This window comes from Talpa occidentalis, unplaced genomic scaffold, assembly GCF_014898055.3.
Source record: "Talpa occidentalis isolate TD23 unplaced genomic scaffold, MPIMG_talOcc4v2.1 talOcc4.12, whole genome shotgun sequence".
NCBI classification, from domain to species: domain Eukaryota; kingdom Metazoa; phylum Chordata; class Mammalia; order Eulipotyphla; family Talpidae; genus Talpa; species Talpa occidentalis.
In genome coordinates, this window is record NW_023601212.1 from 102,294,497 (window position 1) to 102,307,183 (window position 12,687).

At 68.5% G+C, this 12,687-nt stretch overlaps 1 protein-coding gene across 1 annotated transcript; it reads right to left on the reverse strand.

Moving 5' to 3' along the window:
• Positions 1-10,313: 10,313 nt before the first annotated feature.
• On the reverse strand, positions 10,314-11,383 carry LOC119242377 (zymogen granule protein 16 homolog B-like). The gene is made up of 2 exons (XM_037508096.1): positions 11,280-11,383; positions 10,314-10,683 (listed from the first exon to the last, which is right to left on the reverse strand). The coding sequence occupies exons 1-2, from the start codon at positions 11,381-11,383 to the stop codon at positions 10,314-10,316; spliced, it is 474 nt and encodes a 157-aa protein (XP_037363993.1).
• Positions 11,384-12,687: the final 1,304 nt, after the last annotated feature.

A 12,687-nucleotide genomic window follows, 5' to 3' on the forward strand; every position in this document is an offset into this window, starting at 1 on the left:
CAAAACTTGACACCAAACTTGGGGCAACTGCGCTGACCTGACAGGGACAGTGCGGGCAATCGCCGGTGGCCACTGCCTGCCAACAAGTCAGACAACCTCGAGGAGGCGGGAAAACTCCCATAAATACGCCAACGAGCAAACGGATTCATGAAGAAACAGAATCAGACGCGGCCCCTGGCGAATACGGAGGCTGACCCCACGCGCCACGCCCCGGGGGGGAAACGCCAGGGACCCGACAGCTCCAGACGCCGGGCCGTGCCCTGCCTGGTGAGAGCGACGCCCGTCCTTCTCGAGGGCTTTGAAAACTCAGAAGGGGGGGGCGCCATTCACGCCTTCCATGAAGCCCGCGGCACCTGGACCTGCAGCCGGGTAAGAACACCGTAAGAATAAATGACGGAGCAGCGTCCCCTCTAAGACACTCACGCCGATGCCTCCAGCCCAGCCCTCGCCCGCTGACCCCGCGCGACTGACTCCGTGAGCGTAAAGGGGGTTCAGCTGCTGGCAGTCCAGGGAACAGGTACCAAACAGTAATATTATTGCACGGATGTCATTTCTAGAATGTCAGTATTCTACGTTCATATCATTAGTGTAACGTCATCAAAGCATTCATATCACCGCACCTTAATCATGCGTGTAACATGTCAGCCATTAGCATCAGGGATATAACTGTCAGCGCGGCGGCGCCCCCCGAGGCACGCAGTGCTGAGACAGGGAGGACATCAAGGGGATGGCTAAACAATGGGTCCGCCCGCGCGGGAGGCCTGGCCGCGGCATGTCGGGAAGTCCTCTCAGGTGCGGTGCGGGCGAAGCTGCGTCTGGGGGCCAGACGAGATTAGAAAGAGAAACAATGACCTGACGCGCAGAACCTCGGCGAGCTGTGCCCGGGCAAGGCCAAAGGCTCAGAGAATCCCTCCTTGTCTAGTCACTGACCCGAGGGGGCGAGGGGGGCTGCTCGGGTCCGTGACATCAGCGGCACCCGGCACGCGGGACGCCTGTGGGCAAAGGCGAGGCCTTGCGGCCCCGGGTCCCGCTGAAGCTCCGTTCTGTGTCTGTCAGCTCGTGCTCGTTGCCACGGCCCGTCGGGGTCCTCTCTCACCCCTGCTCACGGGCGCCGGACTCCGGCCTCGTCACGCATTAATATTAGTGTAACGTTCGTGTCACGGACATGGCGTTGCCCCCCCACAGGAATAGCGGCCGCGCGCGGATGAGCGGAGGTGCCGGAGGAACGGAGGGAAAGCGCCGTGGTCTTCTCAGCTGACGCGAGACAAGCCTCTGGCAAACCCGCGGCCAGCTCACCGTGCAAACCGCAGCGAAGCCCGGCCTCCCCAAAGGCCGGGGAGCCCCGCAAGCAGCTCCGCGTGTGCCCCGAGGCCAGACCCAGCCGCGGAGGCTGGCTTGGCGGCGCCCACCGCACCATCTTGCTGTGAGGTCAGCCCGGGCAGTTAGGCCGCAAAGTCAACACACAGCCCGGCTGGAAGGAGGCGGCACCGCCGAGGATCCGCGCAGGGAAACCCAGACAGGAAGGGGGCGCTGCGTGGGGCTGCCCGACCCGGCCCTCCAGCCTGTGCGCTGTAACAGGCGCTCAGTCCGTGGCCAGGGCACCGGCCGGCAGAGAGGCAGCCCGGGCGCCCAGCAGGCCCTCTCCGCGCGGCGTGTCAGGCAGCCAGGCGGGCTCACGCGGCGCAGCTGAGGCTGGGGAGGGCCGGGCCTGCGGCGCCCTGGAGGAGGCCGGGCCGTGGCCCTCATGGGATGGGCGCCCGGGTCTGAGAAGGGCAGGCCGCCCTGCTGTCCTCCCGCCCGTGGCTCCAGGGTGCCGACCACGCATCAGGGCCCACGTAGAAGCAAGAAAGCACATGGGGGCCTCCCTGGTGGCGCAGCGGTTGAGCGCTGGGTTGCGAAGCTGCCCGCAGCCTCTGCAGCGCCGGTTCGATCCCCGGCTGCTCCCCGGCCACCGGAGGAGGGTCCCGCATGGCGCGCAGACCTCTCCTGCCGCCCGCTGCTCCCCTCAGCAGTGTACTTCGGTCCCTCTGCCTGCTCTGCTCCCCGCTCTGGCTCTGGTGAATTCTCTCACCCTCCCGCGCTTCTGACTGTGCCCAGTGCATGTATAAATAAATAAATAAATCTTTAAAAGAAAAAAAAGAAAAAAGAAAGCACATGGGACAGAAAACGCCGGGATTCCTGTTCAAGAGAAGTAATTCATTGTCCACAGATGGAAAAAACCAAGACCAGGACACGAGAAAGGTCTAGATTTAATACATTCAGCAAACTGGCCGGATCCAAGATGAAGACACAGCCGTGAGAATTCCGTCTGCCGCGAGGAACACTGCCCAACGCAGCTGTTCCCAGTCATCCACTTCCAGTAGCTTCGAAAAGAACAAAACATTTACAGACAAACCACCTGGAGCGGCAGGAAGACTCGCACGCCAAAAACTGCAACACGTTGAAGAGAGAAATTGAAGAAGACCTAAGTGAAGGGAAACAGAGCCCAGGTTCCGGGGCAGAGACCGTCCTGGGAGATGCACAGCCCCCCAAAGCAATCTGAAAATTCAGTGCAACCCCCACACAGGTCCCGGGGGCCCCGCTAGCAGAAAGTGATAAGCTGATCCTCATTCACCGCAATTCAAGCTCACCCGATACTGAAAACACAGGAAGATGGCGGGAGACTCGCACCTCCCGGTGACCAACTGTAGCTGCCGGGGTCCCACAGCGAGGCCGGGGCAGGCGCGCGAGGAGGAGCAAGGCCGTGGTCTAGAGCCGCCCGCCGCGCTGGCTAAGTGGTGCTCGCCAGGCTGCCGGCAGATGTCCCGGGGGGAGAAGACTCCCCAGGAAGCGGGGCGGGACAGGCAGCTGGTCATGGGGCGGGGTCCGCGGCTGGGACAGGGTCAGCGCCCGCAGGGGAAGCCCCTCCTGGGCCCGCCAGTCCCAGCCTCACGCGCGTCCTCACCGTGCTGCCCCGGCCGGTCCCCAGGCGGCGGTCCCGGTCGGGAGCGCGGGGGACGTGTCCCCACGGGCCGGGCTGCGTGTCCCTGGCACGGGGGCCGGAGGCGGCCAGTGCGGCGGGGCCGGCAGTGAATTCCAGGCCTGGGAGTGCGGGGCCCGCCGAGGCGACGGGGGCGGTGGGCCGCGGGCTCCAGAGGGAGGCTCTCCAGACGGCTCGCCAAGCTGCACCCTCCGCGTGGCGGGGTCCCTGTTCCTGGGGGCGCGGTCGGGGCCTGAGAGGAGGGGGTGTCGTGAGCAAGGACGCGGATGGCCTTGGGGGCTTCCTCGGGGGGGGTCGCCGAGCAGACTCTGCCCATGCACGGCGCCCCTCAACCTGCTCCATCACACGCCCGGCTGACCCCGCGCCCAGCGCGGCCCTGTCGCTGCGTCCCCCGAGTGCTCGCTCACCGCAGGGTCGCCCCAGTCGCCGGGGAGGGGTCGTCCGTGGTCCGGGGACTCGAACTCAGTATCTTGAAGTCGGTCTCGGCTCCGCAGGGACAATGTCCCGGGTCGTCCTCGCTGGATCGGGACGGGGCGGCGGCTCTGGTCACACAGCCCCGGCGCGTCTGGAGCTCGTCTCCAAGCCAAGTGCGTTGCGATCGTGCGGTCTATGTCCTGCCCCGGGGCTGGGGGACGGCGTCTGCTCACCCCCGCCTGGGGTTCCGTAGCCTGTTCTTCCATGTTTACACGGAGAATTCACCAACACGTGCACACACACGTTTACAGCTCACTTTCACCAGAACGGTTACTACCAGTTCATCATCAAAACAAAAATATTTACTTTCACTCTTCCTACCGCGTCGGCATCCTTGGACAGCGGGTGTCCGATCAGGGGGTGCGCTTCATTACGTCATTACCTACCCGCGGCTGCTGCGCGCAGCCTGCGTCTGCGGAAGGCTGGGATCCCATGAGGGTGTCAGTGATGTTGACATTTTATCTGCTCCTCACAGGGGGCCACCCGGCACACGCCCTCCTGGGGTGGGCCTGCGGGGTGCCATCAGGGACCCCAATACCCTTGGAGGCTTTCCTAGGGCCCCCAAGTCCCTGAAGAAACCATGAGAGCCCAGAGGCCGAGACCGCGTCCCCGGCGCAGGGGCCTGGGTGGCAAAGGCGGATGCCCGGCCTGGGGACCCTCCGTGGCCACTCGGCCAGCCTGGCAACTCCCAGCTGCCCGCAAAGAACCACCCGGGCCCGGCCCCAAAGCAGGGAGGGGTCCCACAGCTCCCTGGGGGCAGGGACCCCGCCCGGGGCCAGCACTTGGCACCCCTGCTGCTGCCTGCACCCAGGACAGGACGCTGCGCTGGGGCAGGAGGAGGGAGGTGAGGGCTGGAGCTCCCTTCTGGGGAGAGGGGACAGCGCAGGAAACCAGCCCATGTGTAAACGTGCCTGGGAATATTTAGGGGAATATTCTGGAAGATGCTCAGCAGGCCTCCCCCCTGGGCCCGAGGGTATGAGCAGCTGTAAGCTAGCCTGAGGCTCCAGCTGGAGGGTCCCCCACCGGGTACCCATGGCCTCCCAGCCACCAGCCACACCCCCAGCGCCTGAGGAGTCCTGGTCCCACCTCACTTGAGATAGAAGCAGTGGGGTGGCTGATCAGCGCGGCCCCAATGTCCTGCGCTGGCGTCCTCTCTGCAGACGATGTGCGGCTCCACCCTGCTGGCCTGCAGGCCCCACGGCCCTGGACAGACAGACGACACCGGGGCTGAGCTGCAGGAGACCGGCCACCCTGACGCCCTCGCCCACGGGGGCGATGGTGTGCACAAGGGCTGGGGCTCCCCGGGGAACCGCGAGCGACCTTCTCCAAGGGAGAAGACGCGGGGACCCTCCCTGCCTCCTGGGACCCGTCAGTTACGTGAGATGAAGCACCAGTTCTCCAAACCTGTGGGTGGGGAAGGAGAGGAAAAGATGAGGCACCCTTGTGCCCCCCTGTCCCACCCCAGCCGTCTCCACTGCCCCCTCCCGCACCCCCAGTCCAGCCGACAGCCCCCCTCCCCGGACCCTCCCCCTCACCCAGCTTCCTGAGCTCAAGTCCCACCACCAGCTCCGCCTGCAGCAGCCACGCCAGCACCACCTGCACGCCCCTGGCCGCTTCTGCGCCCCCGGCGCCCCCTGGGGCTGCTCTACCCCGACAGCGCTGCAGCGCCCCCTGGCCACAGGAGCCAGCCGCCCTGCGCAGCCCCGCCCCACCTCTCTGGGTCAGGACATGGGGGAGCCTCCCCCTCCGCCCCCGGGGACGCGGAGCAGGCCCTGGAGCGCCCGCACCCTGACAGCTGCGGCTGAAGCCTTTGTGATCCTGGTCGTGGCCCATGAGGTGACAGATCAGGTCACATCAGGCAGGACGGGCGGGCGGGGCGGGCTGAGGCCCACGGGGGTCATCTGTCCTCTCCCAGCGGGGGCCTGACCCAGCTTAACCCTCCAGCAAGGACGCGTCGGGCCGGGTGCGAGCTGCACCAGGGAGGCTCACCCTGGCCTTGGGGTCTGGAGGTTTAGTTGAAGGTTCTTCGGTGGTTTCTGGGGGTCTCCTGACGGGTTTGCAGCCCAGGGAGCTGGCTGGCGCTTTGCAGGTGGCCTGCCTGGAGGGCATGAGAGACCAGAGCTGGCAGGGCCGCCGAGTCCCAGGCTCATGCTCACGGGCAGGGTCTGGGGGGTGGGGAACCCCTGCTTGGGCAGGCGCAACAGTGGCTGGTACCCGCCAGCCCGAAGCCCGCCTTGCCCTGCACACGTCCGCAGGAGCTGGGAACTGCTTGCAGACACTCCAGGGGCCACTGCACCCGGAGTCGGCGCCGGGAAGGACCAGACAGGCGGGGCTGCGAGGGCCCTCCCGGCGACTGCTCTTGGGTGGGAACCTCAGCTCCTATTTCGGGGCCCCTTGCCCCTCAGGCCTTAGGCTACTCTCCACCTGCAGCTGAGCCTCAGAATCCCTCCAGCCTGCCGGCCTCCCCTGTCCCTCACAGTCACTCTCAACATGCTTCAGAGAGGGCACCATCCCGGTATGGCCACGGGGGACAACACCCGCCCTCCTGCCCCAGGCCCAGCCCGGCTGACCCGCCCGGTGTTGGGGGGTCAGGGGGGAGCTGTGGAGACGCATAAATCCAGGAGGCAGCCGACGGCTCCAAGGGGGGAGGCGGGGAGCAAGCTCAGGATGCCCTGACCGGAGGACAGCCCTGGGAGAAGCTCGCAGCAGGGAGGGCCGGCCTGGAAGGCCGCTGTCTTGGTGCGGCCCGGGACCAGCCCCCCACTCTCTGGAGACCAGACGTGGCCGGTGAGGCCTGCAGCCGGCATGTCCACAGCGCCCCGCCCAGGATCAAACAACAGCCGGGGTCTCTGCCTTTAGGAAGTGGGGGGCTGCGGAGGGCGGGCGGGAGGGGGCTCCCCCAGACAGGGGAAGGTGGGCTGGGCGAGGAGGGGGCGCTCCACTTCTGTTTGCATTTTATTCCCAGTTGGAGGCGGGGTGAGGGGTGGGGGCACCGGACCCCGCTGCAGGGTTGATTACGAGATGGGGCCGGTGGGACCAAAGCGTGAGCAGGAGCGGGGCGCAGAGACCGGCGGGTGCGAGCTGGAGGGGCCCGAGGGCGACCTGGGAGGATGCAGGGGCCTCAGGGGAGCCGGCTGTGCAGAAGCAGGACAGCGCCCGCCAGCGGCTCCCGGGACAGCGGGGGAGGTGAGCGCGGAAGGCGCCCCGAGGGGTGGCGGAGGCCAGCTCAGCGCAGGTCCCCAGTGTCCTTCCGACACCCAGCACGGCTGGCCCAGGGCATTGCCCGCCGGTGCCCCACGGGCGTTCCTACCCCCCTCCTCTCACAGGGCGACTCCGGGGGGCCCCTCATGTGCCAGGTGGAGGACACCTGGCTGCTGGCGGGCATCATCAGCTGGGGCGAGGGCTGCGCGCAGCGCAACCGCCCGGGCGTCTACATCAGCCTGACCGCCCACCGCTCCTGGGTGCAGAGGATCGTGCAAGGGGTGCAGCTCCGCGGCCGCTCCGGGGACGCCGGGCACGCCGGGGGCCGGGCCCGCGCGGAGGGGGCGCCGCGCGCGGCCGGGGTCGCCCGCCTCGGGGGTGCGCGGAGCCGGCGCCCGCTCCCGCCCCGCTGACGCGCGCGGCGCCTGCCTTGTAAATACGCCGTCTACCTCTGGGGGCGCCCGCGAGCCGGCGCGGGACCGCCCCTGCCGGGAAGCCCCGCCCCGCCCCGGGCGAGGCCCCGCCCCTACCGGGAAGACGCGCCCCCGCGCGAGGCTCCGCCCCTGCCGGAAGCACCGCCCCGTACAGGCCCCGCCCCTGATGGTAGCCCCGCCCCTATTCGAAGCCCCGCCCCACCCCGGGAGAGGCCCCGCCCCTACCGGGAAGACGCGCCCCTGTCGGAAGCCCCGCCCCGGGTCAGGCTCCGCCCCCTGCCTGTATATACTTGTTCCCGATTTTTATAGTTCTGTTACCCCCCCCACGATCTTATTTATTCCCCCGATTTCAATAAATTATTTATTCCCCAGCTCCTGATCTCTCCCCGGAGCCCTGTCCGGTGGGTGCTAAAATGGGCGCAGGTGGGGATGAGGAAGTGACCTGGCCAGGGGCTCCGTCTCTGTCCACCTGCGGCTGGGCCACGACCCTTGACCTCTGCAGGGCGGCCGAGTGGCGTGGGCACCCAGTTCTAACACGCTTCAGGGGGGAGCTGCAGGTCCCCTGGGCCCCAGGGGCCTGTGGGGCTCCTGAGCAGGCTGGCCTGAGAGGCGGCGCCAGAGCGGGCGCCTGTGACCAGCGGCGGGCTGTGAACCGGCCACTGGCCGTGGGCGCCGGAACACCGTGGGCTGCGGGTCGGGGAGGGGCTCCCCGGTGTGGGCAGCGCGCCCTGGGCCTCCACACCCCGCAGCGGATTCGGTGACTCACTTGTGACCCTGTGAATCCTCCCTCGCAGGAGGGAGCAAAACAATGAGACAGCAGGTCTGTGGGCCCAGCCGGTCAGGCACCTGCTTGAGTCACCTGCCTGCGCCCACGGGGGCTGGGGTGCGTGGGGTGAGCTGGGCTCCGGGGCCCGCTCTCCCGCAGCCGGCTCTCCTAGCCAGCCCTCGCTGCTGCCCAGGGCCGGCGGGCCCACCGTCTGCCCGCTGCGGGGTGGGAGCAGCGACGCTGCCCGCCCAGGGCTGCCCTGGGGCTGCTTGGGTGAGCCTCGGACCCGGAAGTGCTTCCTGCAGCAGCGGTGGCTCCAGCCCCGGGGGACCACCGGCCAGGGTTGAGGGGCAGGGGGCCCGACCCCTCTGCTCACAGCTAAGTGTCAGGCCTGTGCGGGGAGGGGCTGAGGGCTGCTCTGGACCTGGGCTCCTTGTTGGGAGCACAGTTGGGAGCCCAGGCTCTGAGGACCCTGTGTGGCCGTCGCTTCCTGCTTGACCACCTACAGCCGATACCATGTCCCAAGGCCGACCCGGGGGCCCGGAAGCCTGGGGTACCGGGGGCCGCCATTGATGTGGTGATGTGACTATCTCCAAGGTGGCCTCGGGATAACTCTGCCGTGATGACATCAGCACACGCGCAAATGTCTCTTGACCTGTGGTCACGCCGTCCCCTGCTCTGTTCCTCGTAAAACATTGTCCCCGGTCCAATCCCACCCCCCAGATCTTACTCCTCATACCATAGTCGCGTGACCACTTTTACTAGCCTGTGGCCTCAGGAAATGCACAGGCGCTTGTGCTCAGGGGGCAGAGTCCGGCCCCGCACACCTGCTCCGTGACCGCCGAGCCCAGCCCCCGCCCCGCAGCCCACGGCGTTCCCGCGGCCACAGCCAGTGGCCAGTTCACAGCCGGGGGCTGCTGACGGGCCGGCCGGTCACTCGTTAGCAGCTGGTTGGTTTGCCGCTTACGAGTCAGTCGGCTGGTTACCCGGCCAGGCGACCCGTGAGCTAGTGAGCCGCGAGTCAGTCAGCCCACCCGCTCCTCAGGGCACCCCCAAGCCCGCCGGCCCGGGACACGTGTCCTAGTGCAGACGGGGCCTCTGGCAGGTGGAGAGTGTCTCCTCGGGCCTGTGCTCGCGCCCTGGGGCACTTCGGGTCACCCGGTAGATTCTCGCGGGGTAGTTGGGAGTTAACGAGCTCCTGCTCAGGGAAATGGTTGGCAGCGCGCACCAGCACCCCTGAGCCTCGGGGCCGTCCCGCCCTCCCGGGGCCCAGCATGCCCGCCCCTGCCCCAGGAGGCCTCCCGCCACCCCTGCCCCACTCCGGGCCCCCTGCTGGCTGGAGGCTAGTGCTGGGGGTCGCACTCACCCAAGGAGAGGGGTTCCGGGGAGAAGGCTGGAAATGCAGGCACCGGTGTCCCTCCAGCTGAGCTCAGGGTCCCGGTTCCGAGACCCGGGCCTGGTCTGAGCGAAACAAGGGTGGAGGGACGCCCACTGGGAGACCGTGGCCCGTCCCGCTGAGGCTGTCATCCTGACCCGGGTGCACCCCCGCGGCCGGGTCGGGGCTGGGGCGGCGGGTGGCTTCACGGCCCAAGAGGTCAGCTGGGTGGTGCGTGTGGGCACAGCGGTGCCCGGGCCTCTCCCGGGGCCTCGGCCCAAGTGGGAGCTGCCCCCGGGCCTCTGGACGCAGATCTGGGCGAGCAGCCCCCCGGGGCCAGGCCAGGCACGGGGACCGAGGAATGAGCATGCTTGGGGTCCCCACCGGCCTCCCGCTGCTGCTGTATCTAGTGACCCCGCTGGAGGCGCTCTCTGTGGCCGCGGACACGTTCACGCTGGGGCTGCCCCCCATCTCCACCTGCTCACTTTCACCCACCGTTCAGCTGCGCCCCATGGGGCTTCCCTGAAACACACCCCACAACCCTCTCGTCAGGGTCCACCCCACTCAGCACCCAAAGTGTCCCCTTGAGGGCAGATGCCCAAGGCCTGCCCCAAGTCGGTCCAACCAGGCGCCCCGGCCGAGCCTGGCTCTGCTTCCCGTGGCCAGGAGCCGGCGAGTGGGAGCCTCGCAAGTGTGCCCCGGGGAGTGGACGAGGGAAGAAGGACCGGGTCCCCGAGGCCCTGACGCCCTGAGAGCCTGGACACGCGCCTGCCCAGGCGGGGCCAGTGGACACTGGGGTGGGCCCGGGGCCTCCTTTGTTCCCGTGTCCTCGCTGAGGGTCGGTCCCAGGTGTGCATGGCCGATGCGGGGCGGCCCTGTCACCCTCTCCTGCCTCGTCCTGTGGCTGGTTTCGGGGCTGCCCCACCGCGGTTGCGCCACCCACAAGGGCCCCAGACCCAAGGACCAGCCTGGACACGCCGTTTGTGCTTTCATTTATTGGAGGGCTCTGGCTCGGGTGGGCACTCAGATCCCCAGGGCCACACCCATCACCAGACAGGCCGTGGCGGGTCCCCGACTCTGTCCTCAGAGCATGTCGCACCAGCTTTCTTTGGTGGTTTTCTGTTTTGTCGTCGGGGGGGTCATCGTGGCCTGCACCAGGGGTTGGCCCCACTTGAAGCCCAGGCGCTTGAGGCCCAGGAAGCTGTACTGCCCGAAGATGCCGGTCAGCACACGGCCGGGTTCGTCAGGGTAGGCAGTAAAGGTGCGGCCCTCCTTCCGCCCAAACGAGGCGCTGCGCCCGAAGTCGGTGGAGAAGACCAGGTAGCGGAAGTAGTTCTTGCTGGTGCCGTACACGGAAATGACGTGCTCGCCCGGCCGCAGAATGAACTCCTGGTTGATGACGTCCTTCTTGCCGCACATCTCGCTCCAGACGGAGCCTTGTCTCAGGGAGACCCTAGGGAGGGGAGCCGTGGGGGGACGTCCTGGGTGACCCCTGCCTGGTTGTCGCCCCCCCCCCAACCACACAGGGCAGCGGCCCATGCGCCGAGGGTGCCCGGGCCGCCCTGGGTGCTGAGACGGGAATGTTGCTCTGCCCGCAGGGACTCTGGGGTGTGGGCCTCTTCCCCAGCTTCTCTGGGCCTCGGTTTCCCTCTCTGTAATGGGGGGTGACCGTTGGGAACCAGCATGAAGCCCGCCCCTCAGCCCCTGTCAAGGCCCAGGGTGGGGAGCTGCCCTGGGGCCCGGGTCGCAGGCCTGAGCACAGGTGACCCCACGCTCACCTGGGCCCACTGGCTCCGCGGCCAGGGCTTCCGGGGCCTCCCCCACCTCGGTGCTGCCCCAGCCCCCCCACCCTCGCTGTGCCCTTGGGGCGCTGGCTGCTCGGCCCCATTCCCTCTCCCAGGTGCCGGGGACCCCAAAAGCACTGAGCACAAAGGGCCCCAGGCCCCTGCACACCCCACCCAACGCTGGGGCAATGGCCTTGACGGAGAGGCAAGGGGATCACCCCTGCCCGCATGGGAGCAGCCCCGGAAGCCCCGGCGCCCTACGCACCCTTTAATGTGGCCGGCCAAGCCCATGGACACCCGGATGCCGGTGATATCACTGTCGCTGCTCTGGGGCACCGAGCAGGAGGTGCCGCGCCCAGCCCCGTACATCTCTGGATGTGAAGATGGAGACAGGGGAACCCGGTGACGCGGGTCCTCAGACGGGGCCGTCCTGACCCCGAGGCCTCTGGGGTGGGGCCCACGCCCGGGTCTCAGGATTGGGGGTGGCCCAGCCCGACTCACGTCTGGCCCAGCAGGCGCCGCTCCACAGCAGGAGGCTCAGCCACAGCAGCATGGTGTCGCAGGCCCGGCAGCCCCTGGGGAGAGAGGGAGCTCGCAGGCGCCCAGCCAGGCCCCCCGCCGCCCCGCTCGAGCCCTACCTGGAAGCGGTCTGGTCGGCAGCCCTGCCCGAGTCCTGGGCGCTGCTCCCCGGAGCCCTTTATACCCTCCCGGGCCCTGTGGGCCCCCGGCCAGAAGGAAGAGCTGGGGTGGGGGCTGTCGCTGGGGGGGCTCCCCAGAGCATCCTGGGGCGGCTCCGGACGTGCCGTGTTTGCTGTTCTGGCCCCGCGGCCTACACAAACAGCCCGGAACAGTGACAGGCGCCCGCTGTCCCCTCCGGGTGTCTCAGCGCCTGGACTAACTCGGCTCAGAGGTGGGGGAGGGTCGTCCAGCTTGGCCCGGACCCCAGGGCAGGAGCAGGGCCCACGTCCGCAGGCGCCCCTGGGCCGGATCCTGCCGGCCGCAGCCCGGTGCCCAGCTGCCGCGTGGCCTCGGCGGGCCGGGGTCCGGCCAGGGTGCCAGGCACCCAGGTGCTGCCTCAGGCCTGTCCCTGAGGCCACCTGTGACGCCCACTGTGTGGGGTTGGGCGCTGCTGGGATGTGCGGCCTCCACACTGTGGACAGTGGGCTCGAAGCCCGGCAGGGGCACGGGGAGAAGGGGCCACTGTGCAGCCCCAGCCCTGCCTGACGGGATGGGACCCCCACGGGAGGGCTTGTCCAGCAGGCAGCAGGGCTTCTCGGGGCCTGGCCTCTGCCCTCCAGCCCTATGGGCAAATCCAGGCTCTCGGTGTGGGCTGCCGCCAGGGCTGCCCACGGGTCCCCCGCGCTGGGGAAGGGCCGTGGACACGGAGGTGACTGTGGCATGGGTGCCAAGCCACCGGGTCCGGACCCCGCTGCTCTCAGCCGGGCTGACCGTCTGGCAGCCTCTGCCGTCTCCTCCTCTCGGGGCTCTGAGAACCCCGGGAGGCCCGCCTCGGGGCCTGCGCTGGGACGGCCCCACAGAGGGCGCACGGGCACCGGTGGCGGTCACTGGAGATGGTGTCGTGGCCCCTGGGCTCCTCTTGCACCAGAGTAGGCAGCCTGGCTGCCCTGTCCATGCCCAGCGGCATGTGGCGAGGGGGGCCTGGTGGCTGCACC